Source organism: Triturus cristatus, chromosome 1_2 (genome assembly GCF_964204655.1).
Source record: "Triturus cristatus chromosome 1_2, aTriCri1.1, whole genome shotgun sequence".
Classification (NCBI taxonomy): Eukaryota; Metazoa; Chordata; class Amphibia; order Caudata; family Salamandridae; genus Triturus; species Triturus cristatus.
The window spans coordinates 371,694,103-371,721,852 of record NC_140580.1 but is presented as its reverse complement, the minus strand read 5'-3'; the positions used below and the strand labels follow the sequence as shown (position 1 = coordinate 371,721,852).

General features: G+C 42.0%; 1 protein-coding gene across 2 annotated transcripts in view; it reads left to right on the top strand.

Annotated features, from left to right (window-relative positions):
* FAM13C (family with sequence similarity 13 member C) overlaps nt 1–27,750 on the top strand; it is an 841,555-nt gene that overhangs the window by 155,007 nt on the left and 658,798 nt on the right. The window contains exon 2 of one of the 2 annotated variants that reach the window (XM_085604789.1): nt 6,848–6,904. The exons of the other annotated variant lie outside the window; for it this stretch is intronic. Coding sequence (XP_085460915.1) covers nt 6,848–6,904 — 57 coding nt within the window. The remainder of the gene's footprint in view (nt 1–6,847; nt 6,905–27,750) is intronic. 2 annotated transcript variants of the gene reach the window in all.

Sequence of the window (27,750 nt, the reverse complement as noted above, 5' to 3'; positions counted from 1 at the left end):
TCCGAGTTGCATTTCCACCACCCATTTCATTGCGGTGAGCCTGCCATGAAAAGGGTGGCTGATATGCAAGTAATGGTGCCCTAGCAAGGACCCCAGGCGAATTTGCCTGTGGGTGTGCTTGCGGTGGGCACATGTTGTGCCCCCCTATATTTGCATGAGGCGCTAATGTGCCTATTATGCTCTCCTATGAGCCTAACAGACCGCACTGTGACACGGCTGCAGCACCGCCCGCCCATGCTGGATGCACCATGGGATTGGCAGTCCTCCTGGGAGTGCAGCGTTGACAGTCCTCGTAATTTGCCCGAAGTCAAGATTATCTCTTTGAGGATCCCTTGAAGAAAAATGTACCACACATTCTACAACAAATCCATATTATTTTAAAGATTAGTTCTCTTCCAGTCACACGTCAATATGTGCATTATGAATTAGCCAGTCAGTGGAAGAGTGTTAAATTCTACTTTTCCAGATCAACCTTTCTGAAGAACAGTTAAATATAAATAAAATAAAATATAATTGGATCTGGGCTAATAACATTATCTGAAGTTGAGGCAGCAGGGAAAGAAACTATTTGTGTATGGTCTGTTTTCTAACTAAATAAATCAATGAAAAAAATGACTTGGATACATTCCTCTTTGGCTTCAAGTTCAAATGTGAAGTACACAAGACTTTTATTAGTTGATTTAAAAATAGAATAATACCCACATATCTACTCCCAGAAGAAGGGAAAATCTCAGTTATCCACTCATAGAAAATACCAATTCTGTATACACGTAACCAGGACAGGAAGATGTGGTGCAACAAATACTGTGCCTCGCTTTACTATGTCTTTGCACTGGTGCTCGGAAAAAGCAAAGCGGCGCAAATGATAGCATCTATCAACCGCCAAGCTCTAACGTGTATTAGCCTGAAACCTGATGTCTATGCAGCATCTAAAACACTTTGCACAGTGACGTGCCTCGGGCAGACCAGCACAAACAACCCTAAGTTTTGAAGCAAAACCATAGCAACTATAATGGCCAGGCCTGAAGTGGTGTCAATAAAAGAACGCTAAGTGAAACCAGGCACAAACTAGGGTGCAAGCGATATTTTACATATGGAACCTACATGTGACGTCTGTTTTATGTGACAGAACACATTTTATGTGGCTTGTCCTTCTAGTATTGTTTTTACAGGATTTTGAGCTGTAGGGTATATACCTTAGACAGTGGTAAATGGTTCTTTGTCATTGAAACTTTAAAGGAATGTGTTGCTTTTGTCTGGAAATATAGCATCATTTGCTGACATCTCTAAAGGAACCATAGAGCACAACAGAACACCACACAACAGCTTAACAAAAAACAATATAATAATATAACATATTATAACAGGATGCAACACATCAAAACATTCGATACAGAAACCACAGTACAGTACAATAATAACATAATGCGACATCACAGCACACAAATCGTCTGACTCAATATCGACAAACACAATATAGATTTATCATATCACCAAAGAATGTTGTTGCCGAAACATTGTCATCTTAAAAATGAACAAAAACACAAATATCAATAACAGAAATATTGCATTAAAAAATATTTAAAAAAATAAGCATTGATAAACAAAATATCATGCACCCATTAAAAACATACACAATAAGTAAATAATAAAAAACAATATCGACTACAAATTATTCTACAAGTAAAAAATATATATTGAATTAATACATTTTTCTAATAAAAACATAACAAATATAATATTAGAATAAATTATAAAAAAAGAATACAAATATCCTCACTTCAATTTCTTTTCAAATAATAAATTATTACAAATTATAAATATTTCAACCTATCTCTCTCTCTATATATATATATATATCTATCTCTCTCTCTCTCTCTCTCTCTCTCTCTCTCTCTCTCTCTCTCTCTCTCTATATATATATATGTGGAAGGGTTCAAAGTTACATCTCACAATGTGTTTTTATATTGTTTTAAATGTTTTTTTAATTAAGGATATTTGGATCTTTTTTAACACAATGTTTTGATGTATTCTCTCTTAATTTTAGTACGTGCGGAAATGTTAGACTACAGGGTCTCATCTATTGGAAATTCCAATTATCCGACATATATGCACATTGCTTTTCAAATGTTCTTACTGTATTGATACAGGAACTGACCACCATTAAGTTGACTAATATACGTAACACAATAGTGACCTAGGCTGTCCTACGGCATTTAAGTCGGTAATTTTGTACATTCAAGATGCATATTAGGCATTCTTTGCAAGGTCACGTTTGATTATGTGCATGTATTGAGCATCAAATAATGGATCATGTTATACTCAACAAGAATGTCGGACATGTAATATTGTGTTGGAGTTTAAACATATAAATGGCCCTGTTGTTTGCATGTTTTGCAAGCATTATGCTTATGTCATGGTTTTGGTGGCAACATTATCGCATAGTCTGTCTTCATGCTCTATGGTTCACTAACACTGTATAAAAAAAGAAAAAAAGCCACAGGCATGTCATGTGATCAAGGGCTTACGGGCCCGAAACGCGTCATGGCGGCATCTACTGCGGGTAATAAAAGTAATTAAGCACAAGTCGGTGTCCGTTTCCTGCTTTCGGAAGGTCTAGCAGCACGATACTTCCGAATTAGTTGGATTTCGAGGATATATATATATATATATATATATATATATATACCATTTTCACCATGCAAAGCTGCACGTGAGCACTCCATCCAAGAATATACACCAACTCCAGGAATAATCAAAGGGGATTTATTTGAATAGCATAAAGCCAGAAAAAACACCCTACGCGTTTCGGCGAAAACCGCCTATAATGTAATAGCAAACATTTATCAAATTATTTGACTCTCCTAATGACAGCCACTTATTTTATAAATGTTTACCCTAAACCAGTGTGAAGAAACACCTACAGAAGGGATTACACTATCATATGCAATGTTACTTAAAAACGAACGATTATGACTACACATAATGATAGTGGCAGATGATATGAACCAGCATTCTTTTTTTGTGATCGACAATTTCTCTTCCAATAGGAGCGAGTCAAGCCGAATTAAAAAATCTGTAATGTGGCATCATTGAGCCCTACCAGCATTGATAAAGATGATGCTGCTGAAACATGTCTGTTTGGGCTAATAAATCAAATTCTGAACCCACTGAGTGCTCTGCTTTTACTTGGTGGAATTTTGTAAAAGCATGTGATGCCAATTGAAAGACGGAGGCACCCATTCTCAAAGAGTTAGACAGCAGCAAGTAGTCATTTTTTCAAAAATATAACTTAACCAGGAACCTTAATTAGCGTCCACCATATAAGGAACCAACTGGGGAAAAAATTCAAACTACACTCAAAATAACCCATAAACCTCAACATAAAACAAAGTAACCAGTAGTACTCTTTGCTTAATTAACTCACCAGTATAAAAAGGGCAGAAAATCCAGCTACATTTTTAAGCAAAAATTCAGAAACTACAAGAAAGAGGCACTCTGATTTCCAAGATAAAACCCAGGGACATCATTCCAGAAAACTATCTAAAAACCTCTACGATTAAGTAATATAAACTAGCAAAACTGAATATACCTTCAAACAATTGCTTTCTATTTAACTTCAAATAATAAACTAACACATGGCTTTCGATATATATCCGCAATCTTTTACTTGCACTTCAATACTTAAAAAAATAATGTCACCCTGTTCACCAACAAAGCCAAACTTATAAAAGTGAACCTCAATAAAGACACTTTAAAAGTTAGTAAAAATAATAAAACATATACCAAACACCAAGCCCTAAAACTAAATTAAATCTGAAACCAAAACAAACCCCAAACTAAACAAAATTGTATTTTAAACACATAGGGGCCGATTCCGATGTCGGACGGACTCAGGTCCGTCCAACATCGGTCAGGAGCCGTAACAGAATGACCTGCTGTCGTCGGTTAAGGCACTGGAAGTACGATGCGACCGAACAGGGTTCGGTCGCACTCATATGCAAATCAATGCAGGCATGCATTCTGAGCGGAATGCATGCCTGCATCCTTGAAAGCAGGGGTGCAGTTCATCCCTGCACTCTGTGGGCGGCACCCCAAGGTGCCTGCCACCGGCTGCAGGGATCCACAGAGGTGCACCATAGGTGCCCCCAGGCTGCCATCCGGCAGCCTCGCACCCATGGGGGCCCTACTGGGGGCCTCCAAAGACAGTTTCTGACTGCCTTTTCGTGCCGGAAAAAACGGCACGAAAAGGTAGTGAAAAACTGCCATCGTACTCCCTCGCCGCAAAGAGGCAGCCGGGGGAGTACTGGGAGATTTCCGGATGGCGGACGGGCTCTCCGAGCCTGTCGTCCGCAATCCGGAAATCCGTGTCAGATTCCTTTCCGACCAAGCCCATCGGAATGGCTCGGTTAGAAAGGAATCCGGCCGACATGATCCGAATCGGCTATCTATTAGAAAAACATGTTCTATCCAACACGGAAAGACACCCCATCTGATCCGCATCTCAAATTAAACAGAAACTGAAGAGATGACCATTTTAAAAGCACTGCAAATATGTAAATAATAGATGTAAAAAATAATCAACTAACAGATTATTTTGAAGACACTGTTCTAGCCATAGAAATCCAAGTTTCAAATACCACAGTGGAACATATCGGACAGCACCAATAAATGTAATTTTTTTACATATTTATTTTTACATATAGGTATATTTCTATAGAAATAAAAACATTTTTTTACTTGGTGGCCATTTTTTTCACTGCTATCTGTATTTTGTATTCTTTTATATCATTATTTGGTGATTTTGATTCCTGTCCGTTACAGGTTGCCGCTGTCGGTCTACTGATAAGGTAAAACCACTATCAAGTTAATATTTAGGCTTTTGGGATAGGGAGAACGTGAGTAGATGTAGTTATTGTAGAGTAGCATGTTAGTTTGAAGTGGTTGTGTTGTTTACTGTTAGAATGAGTTTTGTGTTACATCTTGGATTGCTACAGGCCTAAAGGCCTGGCTAAGGGTTTGGTGGTCCATGGGAACACCGAACCCATGGTGGAGGCGCAGTAGTGGTCAGGGACTGCTGCACTAGTGGTCCTACTGCCTTATTATGAATACCGCAGTTGGAACGTTGTGAGACCGCTGCAACCGCCGGGTAACCGCGAACCCCGGCTGTCTTGAGGCCGCAATATGCCTGGTGGTGCCTCAGCATAGTACGAGTTTCCTCACCACCAGCAGTTTCATGCCAGTGAGCCCGAAGGCCAGCCAAAATATAGGAGGGAATCAGCAGTGGACAAAGTCCCTAGTATTTTAGACTTGTTATATCGACAATTTATTTATAATCTGGAAGGGTACACGTAAGGAGGAAGAATAATCAATTTTTGAGTTTGAACAACAATACTTTGAACCTCAAATATAAGCCATACCAGTGTCCCGGTCCAAGATGTAACCGTATTCGTGGAGGGAACTAGACTAGAATGTACCCCTTACAGAAACCCAACCGTGGGCGAATCTCTATTGCGTGCAAGCAGCCATCATCCACGTAGTCTAATCCAAAGCATTCCTTATGGAGAAATGCTTTGCATAAAACGGAATTACTCCACTTCCTGTGTACCTACATGCAGAAGAGGAAACTATTACTAGATTCAGGAGACGAGGATACTCACCAAAGGTCCTAAGAAAAGCAAGGGAGAAGGTACAACAGAAAACGAGACAGACACTGTTACTAGAAAAAGGAACAAAGAAGCAAAGGGAGGGAAAATGTACTCCATAATCTAAGAGACTAGTTACAAACTATTCCACCAGTGTATCAACATTTTTCCAGTGGCTCAGGTAGGATGTTAGGTACATCAGTTTAGAGGAGCAGACTGGGGAGATAGATCTGGGAGGCGTGGATAACAACTCTTGACTCAGAAATACATTACTGAAGCAGGTATGTGAAATCCTATTTGCTGACTACCGTTTGCTTTAATGATCTTTCATTATGTGTTGTTCTTTCTAAATACTCCAATATATTCTGATCATTACTCATTATTCATGAACAGATTATTGCATGATGATGTTAATATTCCATCAGATGTGCTTCGAGAATTATAGTATATAGCTCTCTGCTTGTTTTGTTGACTGTTTGGTAAAAGTCTAAATGTCTTAAAATATATCTGCATATACGTGTGTGTGTATTTTTGTAAATATACATAGTGTTCAAACAGAAGTGCAGAATGTATTTTTCCATTTATCACCATTGTTCAGTATTGGGAGGGACTATGACTCACGATGCCTCTCACTCCCTCAATATTAATCATGAATAGCATGTACACTTTGTCTAGCTACATATATGGTTTAGGCTGTGGCATTTTGGCATTTTTCTATATGTATTTGTTTAAAAACATTGCTCATCCAAAATGGATGGGTTTACTTTTGTGCAGTAACCTAAAATTAGAATTAAGAGACATCACAGTTATTATTAGGAGAGTTGTTTGCCACTGTAAAGTTATTGTAACATGTTATCTTTAAGATAGAAAACAGTGTTTCCCTCGTTTCATTTTCTTTGTCCTGTAGTAACAACACAGAGTTCGATGTTTGCACTGAAGTAATAAAAAAATGTATGAATATGAGTTTATAAGTACAGTATCTGTGGGAGTGACAGCGATAGATATGTTGTTTTCACATATATATATATATATATATATATATATATATATATATATATATATACACATATAATATATCACATAAATATTTATGTATATAGTGAAATTTAAGTACAACGTCCTCGTGAATTATACTTGTTTTGCTGTTTAGAGGATAATTGGATTAATAGCAGGGCACTGATATTTGATTACACATTCTCCAGGTGTGAAGAAGATCTAGATGACATTCATGAAGATGACACGTCTAGCTCCATGCACAGGTAGAAAGCACTGCATGCAATACACTTTCAATGAATGCATTTCTGTTGTGCAATACCTTAGCTCTCAAAGTGATAGAATGAGCTTGAGAAGATGCATTATTGTCAGCATCTTAAACAGAATTCAGACAGCAGTGTTATTTCATTTTCTCCTGTTGTGCAGATTGTTATTCCATTCTCAGACCTTGTATAAATGTTTTAACTGTGGTGCTCAGACCTATACAGCAAGAGCAAGAGTCTATGACAGCTGTTTAGTCTTCAGTACTGGGCAATATATTGAAAATAAATCTATAAGGAAGATTGATTTGTAGCTTGAAACCAAATAATTTCCAAGGAGCATATTACCCAGGAAGGACTCTAATTCTAAGATGTTTTTGCCTTGAAGGAATTCCTTTAAACCCCTAAACACCTAGGGCTTGATCATGAGTCTGGCGGTCCACGGACCGCCAGACTCCTGAGGGCGCATTGGTAGCAGTCTTCCAACCGCCATATTACAATTAGGGCAGCCGGACTGCTATTGCCCCGCCGGAGCCACTAGGGAACTGCCGTTCCCTGGTGCGGGTGCAATGATTTAGAGGCAGCAATATGCTTGGCGGGACCACCGCAGTCCCGCCAAGCATATTGCAACTTTAATCTCCCCTGTTTCTCATCCAGGAAAACCGTGGCAGAGATAAAACAAAGAGAGCCCTACAGGGCCCCCTGTTGCCTCTGGGCCCTGGGATGCATGCAGGGGGACACAACATGTGCCGTCCTGTGAGCATGCACACCAGTTCCTGCACGGCATGGACTTTACAGTCCATGCCATGCAAAAACTGTTTTTGGCATTCCCTGTGCAGTGCTCATTTTCTGAGGTACCAGTGTAGGAAAGTTCAAAAAAAGCTCGCCAGACACAAGAAATACTTGTAATCTGGCAGGTGGCCCATCCGCGAGTTTGGCGGTGTGCAGTTGGGTGGACCCGGTGCTGCACCGCCAAAATCATAATCAAGCCCATAGTGTTTAGTGTTTACTACAATAATGAGGTGGTGCAGATCCCCATGCATGTCTGGCCAGTGCTATTCTCTAAAATGGTGATGCACAATAGAATCCTATTTCCGTAATTTAACTCAATCCGAAGACAACCACACTTGTCTTATGCAGTGTTTGGAACTTCCTTTCGTTTGTCAATCATAGCACTCGTAGCTAGCATAATGTTGTACTTAATTTCCAAAAACCAGCATAAAAAATGCCAGCATATAAAAAGAATGTATTGATCTTTATAGCCCACTAGGTTCATTAGTTAGTCATGAGAAAGGCCCATTAAAGGTAGAAAAAAACACGTTGACCTTAAAGGTGCAAAAGTAAATAATCTGATAAAAACAAGAAACGAACAGTTAAGAACGATATGAAATACCAGTTGAATAAATACACAACAAAATATGGGGGCAAACACAATATAGCATCATAGGAACAGATTAACTTAATACTGCCATATCAAATCTTTACTATATTTATATAATATAATATATATATATATATAACATATTTAAGAACTGTACCTCAACTGTGACAATCAATTGAGTTAAAATACAGTAACACATGGTATGTTTAAAATTTGAATTTAAGAAACATCCTGCAGAATATTAAAGCAAACCAGCTATCTTGTGTCTAATGTGTCATGTTGTCAGTAAAAATCTAAATATTCATTCATAAAAAAACATTTTTTCAGGGTTTACAATACGCTGGACAAAAAATGATAGGTGGGTCTCTGTTTTTCCATCAACTGAAGATGCAAGACAAAGTGCTGAGGAATATTTGTGTTTAGACCAATAGCAGCAGAAGCCGTCTAGGGGTAAAACGTCTAGTCTAAATTTAATTTAAAATGCTTAACCTTCTTTCATTCTCAAATGTCATTGTATAATTGAAATCCAAAGATGATTCAATTAGCCCCCTCCCCCAAGGATGCCGCCATCCATCTTTCTGAAACATATGTCCAATATGTTGCTTTCAACACTTTGAGGCTACTGGGAGATTTGGAACCTGGATCAGACCAATAATCTGTCAAATCTAGCAGATTTAGCCAATATATACTATGTTTGATATTAAGGGCTATTGGATGCATTTTCATATCAATAATTTCCAATAGGGCTAGATATTGGTCTAAGGCATTTTTGGACCAAATATGAATCCAATATAAGAGGGAATAGAATTAGTTATATTATAAATGCCTCTAGGTTCTATATCAAAGCGCACAGAAATTGTAGTCTGGCTCAGTGGACGTTTAAAGCTTTTATACAGCTTTCCTCAAACCTATAAAGTGTGGCAGACAGTCTGTTACCCTTATCTAGTTTAACGACCAGAGAAATAGGGTTGAATTTAATTGCTGCTACAGCTGCTCTTATTTCAAGTTAGTTGACTTTTTAGGATTGGAGAGGACCAGGAGCATTTCTTTTCTAATTTTACTCCTAAATAATACATTTCAGAAATCTTCTCCAATACTGTTTTCTCAAAGGAGACAATCCCACAGAATGGCTTATAATGATTAAAAGTCATAAACCCGGTTTTAGAACCATTTATTTCTAACCCATGGAAAACACAATTAAAAAAAAAAACATTGATGTGTATCTGGAGACCCATTAGAGTTTTAGATACAAGTAAGGTATCATCATCAAATAATAGGATGGTCATTATCACAGTCACATATATAATCTATTGTGCAGTTAGTGAAGAGTGTAAACAAAGCAGTTGTTAAAATACAAACCTGGTGCCCGTCTCTGTTAATTTTTATATGTTCTGCTGTTTCTCCATGCATATGTTTGCGAAGTTGCACCCAAGCCACTTCGTACCTTTCATTACTGAATCATTGGGACCATATCAAAAGCAGCAGGGTGTATACGAGCCTCAGGTTTGCTTTTTGCAATAAGATTACCGTGGGTTAAAATAGAGTAGAAGGCTCTAGTGTCTTCATTTCACAGGGATTCTGAAATATTCTGCTTTGATATTCTGCCACTTGATTTTACATTCTTTTAGAATATTTGTGTATGAATCTCTGACATTACTTATTGTCAACTTGTCTTTACTCTTGATTGCACTTAAAAGAATAAGCTTTGCCATTCTACACTTACTATCAAACCATGTGCTTACTTGAAAAGAGCACTTTAAAGTTAATTTGTTGTTCTTAGTAATGAAATTCGATACCTTCACACGTAGGCTACTTTGAACTAGGGTTATTAAAGAAACATCTGGCAGAGTAGTTCAGTGGTCTCAAAACCGGAAACTTCAGATCAATAGGCTGCTTCACGTACATTAGAGTTTAAAGATAATTCTTCCCATTTGATTCTTCCATATTTGTTGGCCTCAGCATTAAACTCAGTAGTATAGTTGGGGATAATGTCCGCCATTTAAATGAATCACTTTTAAGAGTAAGATAGTTCATCATATAGTCCTGTAGGTCACCAATTAACCAAAGGCTCAAAGGTGGTATTGAAGTCTTCTAAGATGAGCAAATGATGGTTGTCTTTGAAAGATGCCATGGATTTAATAAATAGATATAAAGTAGGAGATTGTTTATTTTTGGGACACCCCTGCTGTGAATGTTGAATAGTGCTACAGTTAAAACATAAAAGAATTTCAAGATTGCCACTAAAACGTCTCTAGAACGTAATTCAATCATTTTGATTCTACAATACAATGAAATCTTAATCCAAATAATAAACAACCCGTCTTCCAGAGCCCTCCCACTCCATCATGGGTCGCCTTGATACCGTGGTTTCTATTACCATTTTTAAAGAGAGGTAGAGTTACCCATGTTTCCTGAAAATTACATATGTGATGGTTATTCACAAACACACCCAAAGGGTAAAGTGTCATGGCTAGGTCTAGTTGGTGATCCAGAGTGTTAGACACCCTGTGGATGTTAACAATTGGCAAGTCTTATGAAATGTCAAAACCTTTTCTGAATTGTGAGTGGTTGGAAAAACGTCCCAAGGTGTTGGCTAATATTGGGGTGCTGTGTGTAAGGAAGCGGGTTTTAGCCCATAAAACAGTCCACTTGTGGTAAGAGATTGTACGTGGAATGCACATAATGAATGTGCACATATGTGTCAGGAAGACTGTTGTCTACCTCAACTTGACATCTGCGCACTGATTTCACTGTCAGAGAAGGGACAGAGACTAAAATAATATCATTTTAATTGAAGACCAAAGAGACTGCACAGTCCAAGTATGAATATGGTGTAATGTGTACATTACTATGCACTATATGTGTGAATAGTGTTTCACTGTTATCTCCAGATTGGCTTATTGTGCAGAGGTCACAGTCCTGCCTTGTATTTAAATTCATGAGCCTGGAACCCAAATAGGAGCTCCATTTGGTTGTACCTGCTTCTTTCACATATATAATAATTTGGAATATTTCCATGAGGTAATCTTAATGAGAGAGACCTCTATGGCTGGACATGCTTTAAGCTACCCTAGCAGAGAAGTTAATTGCTCTGGTGTCCGCTTGGCAGATTAAAGGCCCTTAATTCAATTGTCCATCCATGGGAGGTTAAGCTCTAGCAGGTAGATACATTAAACTTCCCCTCAGTTGTAAATGCCTTGTGTAGCCTCAGACGGCTGAGAAGAGGACTGCAAAGATGGAGAAAGGGTGATCCTGAGCTGACGCAAACCTCTCAGGAGCTAGAGACTTCTCGCTTGTACTCTGGACTTGTGTGGACTCTCTGCAGGGCTGGGGACACAGAAGGAGGGGGTACTATTGCCAGGACGACTATAGGCCAGAAATCACCAATGGCTGCAGTGGCGTCACTAGGGGGGTGCGGGGGGTGCGGACCGCACCGGGTGACACCATCACATGGGGTGACACCATGTGGAGGTACGGACACGGAGGAGTGTGTAGCAGCGCAACAGTTAATAAACCAGAAGTCGAGTCGTACGCCCGCCCTCGCGCTGCCCTGCCCCTTGAAATATTTCCGTTTCCGGACAGCGCGCACGATGGCTGTGGCTTGCAGCACCAAGCACGCAGGCAGGTGGTTCCTCAACGCCTCACCAGTGCCAGGGCACATATCGTAAGTGGGATGGCTCATGCGCGCGGAGGAGTTTGCCGCTTTTCCATGATTATTAGTTTTAGAGCTTTCAAAGTGTTAGAAACGGGCCGTGCAGCGTTGAAGTGCAAAATGATTTACTGCGCAGCACCCCGAAGGCTTAGCCACTTTTGCATTTTAGACACTGTACGGTTGTCCTTGGGCGTTTCAAACTTCAAACTGATTAAATTAATCCAGCAAACGTGAACACGTCATATTGGCCAGGAATCGCGAATAAAATAACACGCGCAGGTTGCGTTGGAGCCATTGCAAAAAGCTAATTTACCACAAATCAAACTCAAATGTTTTGATTTCATTCTGGACATAATTTCTGAAGTTTGATGCCATTAACCGGTCCAGAAACAATTTTATGCAATGACCATGGCCAATTTATTACACCTTCATATTTCATGTTCAGTAGAGAAGTGTGCCTTTGTTTAATGCAAAGAGTGAGCATGTGCTATTGACTTTCATCTCCTGTAGACTCAGGCCAATGTGGAACGCTGCGAGGAAAACAAAAACGTGTTTAGTGGAATTGTCGAATTAATCCCAGCCACTGGCAATTAAGAGGGGTCAGAAAACTGCTTCTGTAGCATGCTCTGAAACGCGTGTGATTTGCGTAAAATAAAATGATAACCTCACTGCTGAAGACTGGGGAGTAATGTGAAAACACGGTGTTACACCACTTTTCAAAAACAATTAATGTACTAACAAGGTATTTGTGAGTGACACTACAAGTCAGGTTTTGTAAAATAACAGTGCCAGTGGAAGGTGAAATGGAACCACTGAAAACAGGGCAGAGAGACCCTATGAACAACACACCGACTCGAGCGAAGGCCTGTGAAGGAATGAAAGACTCCTTGGCACAAAGCGCAGACTCACATCTTTCCCCTTCATGTGGCGAGGCTCGTATTACTTTGGACTGAAGCACTGTTTCTACATGCTCTAGGATTAGGTGGTGATATCCCACAGTTATGCGGTTGAGATGGGCATGTGGCTTCATCACTGTAAAATTCGGCATTTTGGAGTCAGGACAACTAATGGTTTATAAAGATGAGGGCCCGAGTCACAAGTGTAAACTTACACTTTTGTGTAAGTTTACTATGTGGTATTCACAAACTATGTGCAGTGTTTAACTATTCTACACTCCCTATACTTACGTGGGCGGAGTTCTCCTCCCGAATACGAAGTCGCTGGGTACGGAGAACTCTGCACACATAGCATAGAGCTAGTGGCGCCACTAGAGGGGGTGGGGACCGCACGTCACCATGAGTTACCGCACTGGGTGACACCAACCCTAGTGACGCCGCTGGTAACCATGTTGTTTCTGCTTACATTTCACATGCTTTACTTAATATTGCATTCCCTATGAGTGGTTGCTTTAACTTTTTTTGTTAGGCAGCATATTACTCTTATCAAGTGCATAATTTGAATTGAGCCACATCGAAGTGTTTATAGCGGGCACAATTAGGTTGTAGCTGAAGGCTGTGCGAGTTTCTCTCAGTGGGGCAGTATGGTGTTCAACGGGGGAGAGGATGTGGCACTATGGCCAGAGCTGTCGAATTTGGAACTGGGGAATTGGGTTCAGCCTTCATGACCAGTCCACCAGACCACTCTACTGAGGGAGCATATTCCCATGCTAGACCTTTCAAGGCCCCACTAGACCTTAGAAGGCTTGATGTCTAAGCACAAGCAGGTGTACCCTAGTGGTGGCAGTCCTGATTGTGCAAACCCAATGCAGAACGGTTACAACCTTATCTCCTGTAATAGTAAAATTTAAAGTTTAATGTCGAAAAAGTAACATTTTCTATGTAGTTCTTAGTTCTTAACTTATTACAGTCTTTTACCTCTGACCTTGTTGAATTAAATTTTTCTTCTATAGCCTTTGTAAATGTAGGACCTACATTTACAAACGTTACTAAGGATTCTGTATGGTCCCGTTATTTGCCAACTGTGTCCACTGGTGGACTCGGAGCGGAGGAGGTCCATGCGGTAAGTCGTGAGGGGGTGACACCATGAGTTACCCGCCCCGGGTGACACCAACCCTAGTGACGCCACTGAATGGCTGGACAGCAGGAGGAAACAAAAAAGATGCACTGACTGGACTATAATTTATTGAGTGTTATTTGAGGTTTTGTTGAGTTTCTAATTTGAAACACCTCCTTCAGTCAGACTTGGACTGCTCAGCATCGCTATCCTGAGGGTGCACTACTAAATGGGGTTGTTGTTCTCCAGTTTGAGGATCAACAGTACAGAGGGCCCAGTACATAATATTGGCTCTAGTAACTTTTCATTGCTCTGGGACCTCCTGAATTGGATTTCTCACATCGCCTATGAACATTGCCTTACCAACTTATTCTTTTTTGGAGAGTTATGAATTTCACTTAAATTATGACACTTTTATTGCCAGAGATAATCACTAATAGCACCTGTCAGTTTAGGTCGTAGCACAAATCTAAAATGCCTCCATTTAAAATAGATTGTTTACAATCCCACTTGGCAATAATTTGGACAGACCATAATTGCAATACATTTTCATGTATATACTAACAAGACATTTTCAGTTCAACATTGTCATCACAATGGACCTACAGTCCTGGCATTTCAAACTGCTATTCACACAACTGAATTCCATTTTCAATTAAATATCTTTGGCATGATTATTGATCTGCAACACAAGAAAACACACCTCTTGGCTGCATCTGACACTGTAGTTTTGGTGAAGATATCTAGGAAGATAAATAAAGGGGAAGGTCTAAATTGAATCATTTAAGAATTGATCAGAGTCTAGTAGATTAATCATTGATGAGACAGACAATTGAGATGTTCAAATAGAATATATTTGTAGAAGTAAAACCACCTGGGGAAGTAGTGCAAGGTAGATATTAGGTGTTCCTCCTAGGTGGTTTTACCACACGTAAACACTAGCCCAGATTAACCACTCGTTTTCTGTGCCATTATAACTTGCTGGGTTTTTTTCCTCAGAGAAACAGCTCTGCTAACCAAACATCTGTATCTTCTGCAAAATTCATATAATCTGTCACCATCAGGTGATCAATAATCAGATATACCATAACAGAGTGCATGCTATTCTAGGAAAAATGTAACCTCTACCATATGTGCAGAGCATGGAACTTTGGGAAAGGGAACTGCATCCTTCAAAATTCAAAAGTGAAAAATAGCACTCAGGGGCCGATTACGATGTTGTGCGGAAACTTTCCGCCCAACTCCTTGTCGGATTCAGTTCCGACCGACTCGCGGTCAGCGGGTCCGCACAACCAATTATGATGCTTCCTAACAGTGTTCGGAAGATCTCTCATTGACTTCAATGGGAGCCTGTGTTCTGACCGACAACACAGGCTCCCATGGTGAAAAGGGGTGGTTGCAAAAACGTTCCACCCTGTCGTAGGAACCCCATGGTGCCTGCCACACTGTGCATGGTTTTAAAGGGGGGGTCCCTTCGGGACCCCCACGGGCTCCAACCGGAGGACTTTAGATGAAGGGGGGCCTGCTACGAGCCCCTCAAGTCTGTTTCTGACTGCCTTTCCGTGTTGGACAAACCAAGTCAGTAAGGCTGTGCGAATCCGACATCATAATCTGTCGGTCGGAAACGTCGTCCATGGAGCTTTATAATTCGGCTCCGACCAACTCTGATTCTCCGAATGTTAGTCGGAACCCATTTGGAATGACCGAATGGTTTCCTTTCCGACAGAGAACATCGTAATCAGTCGGTGGGTAATGTTTCCGACCGAGTTGGGCGGAGAGGTTCCGACATGGTCTAGGGGAATCCGACTCCTGTTTGGAGGCTTTCTGCACAACATCATAATCAGTCCCTCAGTGTTCCCTTCTCACCACCCAGCAATGCAGCAAGTGAGAATTGGCAGTTGGCTATCAATGTTCTATACATGAGGGGGATTGATTGGCTGTGGAGCGGGGACAGCAGAAGTCAGTATTCCAATGGTGACTTTTCGGGAGCTTTGTGTAGTACATCTCGGTGTTCCCTGAATGCATGTCTAACCTGGATGTAGCTGTAATGTTGTGATGTGATCAGTTTGTACTGGGCATGCAATTCTTAGAAGGGGAGTATGCCCTCCAGGTCCCATGTATCACCCAATTTTGAGATTCCTATCAGGTCCCACTGATGTCCACATTCCAGACCTCATAGTGCACCCTGAATAGGCGAATCCCCCAAGGAAGTCTCCAATGTAGGTTTCCTCTGCCACCCCATTTTCTAGTCACTGTTTTCCTAATTTATAGTACCAAGTCAGTTGGAGGGGGTGTCTGGTGGGGTCTGTCTCCGTCATGCATGTGCCAGATAGATTTCTCAGGGGACATCCAGTACCGATCCAACCTCAATGATGGCTCATTCATCGTTGCAAATGCCCAGTCTTTGACCATGTGTAGTTGTATGACTCAATAATGTAGCTGGATTTCCGGCAAGCTGATCCCCCATCATACAGGTTTCTAGTCGAGTTCTATAGCGCAACGCGAGGGGGGGTCCCACCTGTCAGGGCGTTAGTAGCACAACATGGGAAAGGCCACTAACCTTAAAGGATGGCCAGCATGGACGATGCCGTGAAGAAAGCCCCTCTTCCTCCCCTGGGAACAACCCCACCCAGAGGAACTAAATTACCACTGCATGAGGAAGCACCCCAGGGAAAAAGAGAAGTGGAGAAACTAACAAACACTGCGGTTTGTCAATGCTTCTGGATTGCGACTAGAAGTAAGAGCAGTCCAGCATCTAGTTAGGATCCCTCTTGGACGAGCTGCATGGGGAAGAAAACAAGGATATTCATGTCAGGTGGACAGTGGCAGCATTGATAATGTAATCCTCCCTTCATTCATAACCCCAAAACAATTCCCTTCCTTACTGTTATAACCGCAGGGGGTTCCTAGAATGAAGACTCCCAGGGTACTACACGTCGTACCAGGTGACTGGAGGGGAGCAGGAAACGTAACACCCTGCTGCAGTATTCAAAAGAAAAAGGAGAGGTGTGTGGTTATCACAGCGCCTTCCTATTTATGGCATCAGGGAAATGGAGTCAAAAAGAAAGCCGGCGCTCGCTCCTGCCGTTTGCCAAAATCACTGTTACTGCACAGCGAACCCAAGGACCCCAAGGAACTCCAGCGACTCGTGGTCCTTTCAGAGTCGGGAAGACTGGGGAGGAGAAATGAGTCCAAAGGCGCTGGAGAAGCGGGAAACGCTTCAGCGCGAACCTAAATACCTGAAAAGGGCTCCTGCGTCCGAGACCTCCGTAGCGCAGGCGAAGAAATCAAGGTCCGTGAAACTCACGGTTCTGTAAGTTGCAGGAAAATGGCTTTTGCTTCCAGAGATGTAAACGCGCTCAAACTCCTGCGGGGAATACCATCCGCTGAGCGTTTGCCAATGAACTGGGAAAACCGGGAAGTTTGTGAAGCCCCATATGTAGGAAGAGGCGGGGCTTTATAGCCTGCACATGACCTGGAGGCTCTTGCTGAGACGTGTGGGTCACTGCCCCTTGGCATTCTGGGCCTTGTAGTTTGTTGTGACCAGCGCTCTGTTCTTTGCTGCCTTGTTCTCTCAGAGCCTGTTTATGCCTGCGCCACCGGGGGTGGACAACCCTGAATCCCATCTCCGCCTGCGGATCGCGACACCACCATCCCACAGCAGGGTTGCTGTGTGTGCTTCTTCAATTTTAAGAAATCTTCTGGGACTTCAAACAATATATTTTGGAGCAGGCAGAGGAACTTGGGGAGTACGACCATCTTATGTTGGGTAGTTCTGTCCACCAGTGACAAAGGGAGATTTCTCTCTATACCCGTTCAGCACCCGGCCTGGGCTGTGTTCCTTGAAGGCTGCAGGATCAGTTGTGGTCCAGACCCTATATATCGGAAGCCCTCTGGGGCATAGCAGAGCAGGCAGACCAAAACCCATGGGATGGACCAAGGAGTTAAGAGGAACATGACTGATTTCTACCAGTTGATAAATATTCCAGAGTTTATGCTGAAAGTGTCAAGCATGTCAAGCATCCTAGGGACCGTCCTTAGGAGGTCTATTAAATACAATAGAATATTGTCCGTGCCCAAGGAGATAATATCTTCCTAGTTCTTGGCCCATCGCAGTCCCTGGAGTTAGGCATCTCCCTAACCCAGTATGTCAGTAGGTCCAGGACCAATGCGAAGAGCAATGGGGAGAGTGGACATCCCTGGCATGTTCCGCTGTCTATGGGGAATCGCTGAGATAGTGGCACAGTCGCACATGTAGTGGCCACCGGGCATGTGTACAGTAGTTTGACCCAGGACATGAATTCTTTGCCAATCCCATTGTGTCCAGAACTGCCCATAGGAAGTCCCATTCAACTGAGTCCAGTGCTCTCCTAGCATCCAAGGAGAGTAACACCAACGATCCGTGGCATGCCATGTCCCCAACCCTTGGCCCATCAGCGACCTCATACCCTCCCTGCCTAGAAGTATAGTGCCTGGAAGGCCTTGGAGCATACTGTTGCACAGCGCGCATGGAGCATGCCTCAGTGCTTCATGACACAAACCGTTCCCATGCTGTGAAATATATCAGTAGCTAAGTCCCCGAATGCCAGTGCAAAATATGGGAAGCTTAGTCCACGAATACCAAGTGCCAGGTTCTCCCACCCCAAGCACTTTCATTGCTAAAATATTGAGTGTCTCAGCCCTCAAGCACTGTGTAATGTTTTAGTTGTATTGTTTTATGCCCCAAGCACCATGTAAACGTGTTTTCCTTGTGCTATTCTGGTCATTGAAGCTTGTTGAGGTCCCACAAGATCTCAAAAACTCTTAGCCACAATCCTGGGTGCGACCCAATTTAAACTGCACCCTGGAAGGTGAGGCTTGCTTAGCCTCAAGGAAACTGGACTGGAAGGAGCTATGTGTAAGAGGTGCCATCACTACACCTAACTGCATCTTAAAAGACCCACATTTTGCATTTGATTTCTCCACATTTCTTGAAAGAATAATGACCTGTGAAGAGAAAAAACAAGTAATAACCAAAGATAAAGTCAAAGCAGGGAATAGTCCAGCATTGACGCAAAGTACAATCTTTAAAAGGAACAAACATCTCTGACAAAAGATTTAAAGACTCATATGATTTTGTGCTGAAACAAAGACATTGTGTTAACCAAAGAAGAAGTGAAATTATCTGTGAAACTATGAGGCATGATCTCAAGTGCTTGCCCAACTGAATTCATCTGGAGCAAGATCTCTGTTCAAAATAGAACTTTAGCTAAAGCCTTACAGAGTTGCTTACACTAATAGGAACATCTACTGTACAACTGTCCACATAGTCTCTGGGGAGCCATGTCGCGTGCTGCAGGGTAGGTCCACTTTGAACCTGACACTCCACCATCCCCACCTCTGCGCCAAGCAGCCAAAGAGTCTGCATAGGTTCTTTCTGGTGCAAAGCTTGGTCATAAAACCCGACTGGTCCAGGCCTACCAATTTGGTGATCATTTGTGTTAACCTGTTTGCAAGTATTTTTGCAATTATTTTTGCCTCTGTGAGAAGTAGGGTGATTGGTCGGTAGGAGTCGCAAAGCTCGGGGGGTTTACCTTCCTTGTGGATCAGGACAATTGTGGCAGTTTTAATCTATAGAGGGAGTGTGACCTCCTTCCTGGCCACGTAGATCACCCATCTCAGCGGTTCAGTCACCAGGTGGACCACACACTTCTGAAATTCTGGAGGGAGAGGATTGGGTCCTGGGACCTTTGCCTCCTGAAGTTGCCAACTTGCCATATGGCTTCACAAATCTCTTCTTTCTGCATCTCCCCACCCAGACCATCATAGTTGGTGAGGGGATACCCTTCAGGTAAGGTGGTTTCCAACGAAGGACAGGGCGTCTACCATAGAGCGGCCTGGTGCTGGGCTGTAAAGACCCACCAGGTGTGTTGCAATGGTGTAGGACTTGTTGCATGGACTATGTTGCAGCAACCCCTAGTCATCCGCAACATAGTGGATCCATCACCTTCTCTTCTCTTAGTGAGCTAGCCATGCAATTAATTTCCATGCTGGCTACCCATTTCGTAGGGTCACTGTTTAGATCGGGATTGGGCTCTTGCCTCTTCTTCCCCTAAGCTGCGGTACGTCTCCCTCACTAGAGCCAGCCTGTGGAGTAGATCAGGCATTAGGGGTCCCTGACATTCAGATTTACACTGTGCTTAGTGTGTTTCAAATGTGATGATCACCTCTTTTTGTTTCCTTCTTCTCTTCCCTGATATATGTGTGAGCAGGCCCCCCCCCCCTTATGTTGGTCTTGTAAGCCTCCCATATTATAACATCTAAGGGAACTGAGTTGGTCTTCTCTTTAAAGTAAAGCTCCGTGACATGATCAGGTGTGCTTCTGTGCCCCCCATGGCTACACCAATCATTTAAGTATCGGTTAGTGGTCAGAGATGCCCCTGGATAGATATGCAGTGTCACTATATCACATACCATGGGTCCAGGAGAGGGTCGAGTTGAGATATGGAACCTGACGATCCGGCTGCGTATGAGTAGTAATGACCAGCAGAACTTGCCTCGCGTACAGATCTATCAGACCCATTGCCTCTATAAATGTTTTCAATCATGTGTCTTTGCCTGGTGGTCTTCAATCACGAGTAATCCTATCCATTTTGGTGTCAAGTAGGAGGTACAGGTCGCCTCCTATGATCGTGGTAGTGGGTAGAGTCTGTGTCAGCCAGTCCCGACACCTTGGCAGCATCTTTATCTGTAGGCCCGGTGGTAAGTACCACACTGCAATCACAACCCGTTCCCAGTTCCATTACCCCAGGATCACGGCGTAACAGCCACCCTGGTCAATCCAGGTCTTTAGACCTGCCAGGGTGGCTGTTACAGGTTCTGAGTGAGGCTGGGATTCTCAGTGGATCCTGGTAAACAGGATTTTTGCCGCAGCCCGGAGCTGGAGCTTGCCCACTAAGTGCCATTTTGGCTCGGTGTCCAACCCACGCCCCCACCAAACTATTACTCTTAAGGTCGTTTATCAACTCATCTCCACAATCTTCTAACATTGGAAAAGTTTAGAAATGTACTCCAGATAAGGACAGTATTAAAATTTGCTACGGTGGCAAAGAAGAGATGCAAGGAATATGAACTGCAGCTCCTCAACAGATTTTCACATTAGCAAATATGGTTGAAAATGGAATTCACAAATGTTTCTTAGCAATATGTTTTCCAGTCCTACTTCTGTAAACATTTATGAACTCCTGGAAGTCATAAATCTGCACCAAGACAGGGTCATACACTTGTAAATTCACGCTTGCGGTTTTTAAAAGTATAAGGACCCCCGATTTATTTCCATGCTGCCATAATAATTTTACACTGAATCCCCATTATTGATCTTTTTGCAAATATCAAGAATCATCAAACACATTTTGCTAAATGATGCCTCAGACAAATGGTATTTATAGTTGCACTATGGTGCAGCAAAAAGTTTTTTTTCAAGATTCAATTTTTTGTGTACATTTTATTTAGAAAGCAAACAATCGTCAATCTTGCTTTCATGCACAATATGATAGCATTCTGGGAGCATACTGTGTAGCCTCAAGTTGTTAAATGTTGCAACATCTGTATATTTTTGTATACTAGAGCCACTATCAGTAATGCAAGCTGAGCTCACGGCTCATTGTATTAGCTTAGAGTGTTCACACTAATAAAACGAATTTACATTAATGCAATATGCATGAAAGTTTGAACCACTTACACATATTAATACAAACCTTGCATAAGTGGTAGATCTTCTTTAGCAGATCTGTACTATGGCATGGGACAGTGGCAGCCAAAGGTCTTGTGCTGCAGTGGCGTTGGCCTCCTTTTCAAGTGGACCAAGTAAACCTGAGAACCAGTCCTTGACCACAAACAATATGGCTGCATGTCGGATATTAGGCAGTCCTCGCCCCTGAGAACTGAGCTCAACACGGTCTAGAAGTATGCACACCTTCAAGAAATCTAAGGATAATTAATTCCTTTAGAAAACATTTAGCACATCATTTCAAACCAGGAAGCCAAGGAACTTACAATTGATCCCTCCTATTGGTTGTGGCTCTACTTATATATCACAGAAAACAAATTATGATTTTTTGGTGGCCTATTTATTTTGGCGTGAACTTGTTACTTTCTACTGGGCACGTTTTTCATTATTTTGAAACATTTCTTTTAGGTTAGGCTTGATGTCTGTTCAAGTTTTTCTTGTGTTTGATTTTGTGTGGATACTCCTTTTCCCAAATATTTTTCTGCGACCCATATTTTCCCACTTTTGCCTTCTATAAATATGCTCCTCGTCGTCTCTCCTTGCGTGCAGGAGGCATAGACCTGCTGCCATCCACTCCAGTCCCATCAGCACACTCCTTCTCTATCCTCATCCTGCTTTGAGCATCAGGCTTGAACAGAAGGCCCTGGCGAGAATCCCACTTCTCCCACGCCCTTTTGTTGCTCGATAGATAACTCTATATCAGTCAGTCAGAGAGGAAAAGGGTGAACATTGAGACACAGGCGGCAGAAGTCTGCTTCGTGTATTCAGGAAGGCAGCAGGATGTGTGCGGGTCATGAGACCTGTGAAGAAGAAATACAAAGTAACATATAAACTTAGATGCAGGAATAACAAAGTAATAAAGTAGCAACGTGAGAAAGATAGTTTGTTGCTTACCGAACTAGGTGGCAGGAGGCTGCGTAATAAGCCCTCCCAGGATACAGACATTGAACCCCGAGAACCATGGAAACAAGTAACTGTAGCTCCAACTGCACAAGACAAACAAGGGGCAACTACCCTGCTTAACCCCACTAACACGAGGGACTGAGAAGGAAAAACGCAAGAAAGTGATTGGGAAAGGTGATGAATTAATTGAAATGGAAAGCTGTACAACTAAATGTAAAGTTGCCAGGCAGCTTCTGCATGTTAACTCTGAGCTTAAATACTCCTGCTGCCCAAGGTGCCCTGGAAGTGGGTCCCTGAATGACTTAAAGGTCGAGATCTTGCTCCTATCTTCCATATAGCTGGTCCTCTGCATGGGGCAGCTAGTAACTTTAAAAATCGGTTAGGCACGGTGCTAAAAAACTTACTGAGATGCTGCTGGCCGGCGTCTCTCCTCTCCCTGACGACGAGCAGGAAAGGGAAGGAAGGTGGTTAACTTCCTGCCTTCCAATCCAACCAATCCTGGAGCTCCTCTCATGCTGTTTGCAGCATGAGAGCAGCTCCGGGATTGGTTGGAGCAGGCTAACTAAGTGCTCATTGTAATGCTAGGGGTCTGTGCCTGCAATCCCCCAGCTGTTTTACAGCACTGGGATTGCTGGCTCTGAAGTGCGCATGTCGGATAGGTCAGCTGTAGACAGCCGGCCAATCTGGCATGTACAATGAGTACCTGCAGATGTCATCCTTGCAATCCACTGGAATCTGCCCCGCCCCACCATCACACTCGTGCAGCAGACGGCACAAAGAATAATAAAATGGTAATGACCATTTTATTACTCTGTGTCTACCTGCTGCGCGGCATAAGTGAGACGACGGTCCTCCCCCTTAACAGAGGAGTCTCCGCTGTCCTCCACCACTTCCAACCAACCTTGAAATCCTAGTTTCTGTTCTTTGTGGGTGTCCATGGGAAATGTAGTGTGATCTGTTTTTCTTTGTACTGCCTGTTTTCTCCCATGTTGTTTTAGTGAGATGTTCTGAGATTTTAGTACCTCCCTGGTCAACATTCCTGACAATGTGGTTGCATGGATACTGATGTTTGTCATTCCTGTGCTCCGCTTTACAGATTGACCTTTGTGTAGAATTAGCATTGTGGCAACAGTTTAACTGAACTAGCTGAACACAATTCGACCCACTTACTGAACACTAGAAATAGAAGAGGGGCTATCTTCAATGAGCGCCCTTGACTCTAATTCTCGCTAGTGTCCCACCACCCGCTTAAGGCCTACAAAACCATCACTAATCACATATAATATCAACAGATGCTTAATTGCTTCATAATGACCCAGAAGATACAACTAGAACACAGTTGCCACATGTTTGGTGAAACCAGTTTGTTTCTTGTGCTGGACCCATCCTATGGCACAATAGTCGAACAGAGCATTCAGATAAAGCCTAGTAAGTGAGCATCTGCTTTTGCATGTCATTGACAATCTGGAGACTGTTCTGCAGAAACAATTAAATTTAAAACATTTTCTTTGGAAATGGTTAAACTATTGGTCAGAAACTTAGATTACTTGGTGTTCTAACTACCCCTAGTAAATATGTTATAAAAGAAACCTTTCTTGATGTTCATCTTTACTTACATAATGCTCTCATCTTTCGTTGTTGGGTAATTTACCAGTTCAGCAAAATTGACAGTGGCTCATATGTGGCTACAAAACATCTGTGACCTGAGGTAGAACAGCACTAATTCCTAGATGAAGTTCAAATTAATTTTTGTCCTAATGACAACCTGGTAGTTGTGATTATTTCAGTACTGAATGAAGTACATGTGCTGCACATGGAGATAGATATTGGTGGTGTTATTGCCTCAGTTTAATGGACCTGCAGGCGACCATTGTCACTGATGTTTTCTCTATCATGAAAATAAAATAAATACAAATAAATTTAAAGGTTGATTTTGGTATTTTGGGATCAGATGATCCGCATTGATTGCATGGAGTGGTTTGTACAACATTAATTCACTCCATGGAACCTGACCTGCAGGGTACCACAAGAGTCAATGCACTCTTCCTTCTTTTTGAGGCATGCCTGGTACAACTAACAAGGCTGAGGCTCATCCTCCTTGTGCAGCTTTACAACTGTGGCACTGATTCACAGCTAATTTGTAAACTTCAGGTACAAATAGGGAACTTTTTGAAGACTTTACCAGGTGCCTGTTGTCAGGGGATGTGTAGGAAATGACTTGAGCTGAACCCAACAAAGGCCCAGGTCAAGTTAGTTAAGGCACCAAACCCTGTTGACTCCTAAAATGGGTTTAGAAATGGATAAGGAATCGCTATTTGGAAAAGGCGTGTTTTGGGCACCCCTACCAAATTTCTACCTATATGGAGGAACAGTTTGGTGCCAAAATAGTGGTCATAAGCCATTGAAAAGTTACTGACCTGTAAGATGGGATGGAAACCACTGTGACCTGGCAACACTGTGGTGGATGGACCACCAGGGAAAGGGTTTATGCTAGGGAAGCTGGCTGAGGCTCCATCGGCAGAGCCTGCTGAGCATCCAGCTTCGGACACTTAGCCAATCCTACACTTAGGCATACTTTTACTCATCCAACTTTCAACTAGAACAAGAGAGAAAGCACAAACAGAAGAAAGGAGACGGAAGAAAAAAAAAGCAAAAAAAACAGTGACGAGGCGAAAGAAAGGATAAAAAAGAAATCTCAAGAGTGCCAGGTGGTGGATTAAATAGGTATGAGGTGGAATCAAGACTCCACCTCCTTTGTGTTCAGAAATTCTGTCATTTGTCAATGGGGGCTTCTAGAAAAGCTTTGTGTACTGGCATATATTATTTTACAAATTGAGCATTGCCCACTTGAGTGATCCATTTGTACTTCTGGAAAAGTATTTCAAGAGAGCAATTTATGTGCTAAATTTTCGCGATTAAATTTTTGTAATTCCGTTTATGGTTACTGCAGAATGAGCGTCAGCAGTAACTGTACAGAACGTGGAACTCGTTCAGTTTCCTACTTCCTGTAAAGGACAAAACTGCTGCTGATTCTGAGTACATTCCATTTGTTTCTGCAGCTGGGCCCACTTCATGCACAGTGTCTCTGATGTATCTCAAATTCCTCTGCCATAGGGAGCCTTGTGATTATGCTTGTGAATACGCGACCTCTATAATAATTGTGTTTATCGGTTGATGCAAAGATGGCAGAAAAGAATGACTTACATTCCTATGCATAATTCACAGTCTTCTTGATTAGGAACCAGTAAACTCTGTCCAGCAACACCAGTGGCATAATGTAAACTCCCTCCCCCCCTGCAGACTGTGATGAGCGGCCCAGTCTCCCATATCTCACAGATATTCATTGACCCGGGACTGAGTGGGGCCTTTTGAAGGGTTGGGGTCCCCTAGTGCCGCAGGGCTGCAGGGACTTGTTTTCCGCAGCACATCCACGCTGAAGCAGGGTTCTATTTCTAGGCTTACTGTTCTCTTTGTTGCAGTAATTACGTTTCTCTTTCGCTCTTTTGTTTCTTTTTACCTCTACTTTTGTTTCTCTTGCTTTCTCTTTCATCATATGTTTCCTCTTTTCTGTAAACCGTCATAATGACTCTGGAGGAGTTTTTAAGCATATGATTTCACACGTTACGAAACCTGTACACATTACGCTGGTTAAATGCTCCACATCTATACTGTTAAAACAAAATATTTTCATTCTCAGAAAATGAAATAGACTGTCGGCAAAATGAAACATGCAGAGCTAAATATAAAATTAAATTAACATTTTTGAACAGTTTTTGCATTTTTCAAAGAGGTAGCCCATTTGTCCGATTTTCTGTGCTTTCAACCTACTTCCAGTTTGTGGTGGGGACTGGTGTGAAACTCATGTGTGATCAAGTAAAGCTATAGACTTCTGAAAAGTACACAACATTCTGAATTAGGCAAGGGTTGTTTGTGTAGCTCACTCAAGGTTTTCCTAAACAAAGTAACTGCTGAAATAAAGAAATATTGAACATGAAGAAAAAAGGCAATTTTTGACAATGTTTTTATCTGTAACTTTGTGTCACGATGGCTGATTTACAAAAACAATATACCATTAGGTCCACTAGACTCTTCTGGATGTGGGAACATACATAGGGATTGTAGGTTCTGAAAGAACCTGAGATACCCAGAGTCAACAACTGAACTCTATCATGCACATGTTTTTTTTTATATTGTACCAAGTATAGGTCAATTCATATTGTAACATTTGTAGAGTGAAAAATAGGTATTAAGGAAACCTATGTACTTCTGGAATTGGTGCAAGATATGGAGATTAGTAGTAGTGGTTATTTTTTACATCTCTGAATTTGTGGGTACCCATATCAGCATTTGATTCAGAGGGCATTTTTCATCAAATCTTCTTTCTTACGCACTGGCTTACATTTGGAAGGTACAAATGTCGTGAAATCCAATTGATAATAACAATTGTTCTACTAGTCTATGTTCCCACATGTCTTCCGATAAAAATGGTTCCTCACTTGTGTGGGTAGGCCTAGCGCCCACAACAGGAAATGGGACAAAATGCAACAAGGATATTTCCCACTGAAAACTGGCCCTTTTTTGCAATATCGATAGCTGTGGATTTTGGGCCCTAGCTCAGCGGGCACCTAGGGAAGCCAAGGAAAAATGTACTAGACTTGCTACGCTATCTCCAGCTTTTATGTACCCAGAATACCTTCCAGACCTCAAACTTTGACTAAAAATCAAATTTTTGTCACCTTTCTGTGATGGAAAGTTCTGGAATCTGCAGCGAGCAACAAACGTCCTTTCACCAAGCATTCCTCCAAGTGGCCCAGTAAAAATGGTACCTCACTTGTGTAAGCAGGTCTAGTGCCCACAACAGGAAAGTGGCCAAAACGCAACATATTACACCACATTTTTCCATTAAAAAATGACCCTTTTTTGCAAAGCGAGTAGTTATAGATTTTGGGCCCCTGCTCAGCCGGCACCAAGGGAAAACTACCAAATCTCTTCACTTCTTAAAACTAGACACCAAGGGGAATCCAGGGAGGGGTGACTTGCATGGCTCTCATCAGGGTTTTGTACCCAGAATCCCTTGTAAACCTCAAACATTGACTAAAACCCCATTTTCCTTACATTTTTGTGACAGAAAGTTT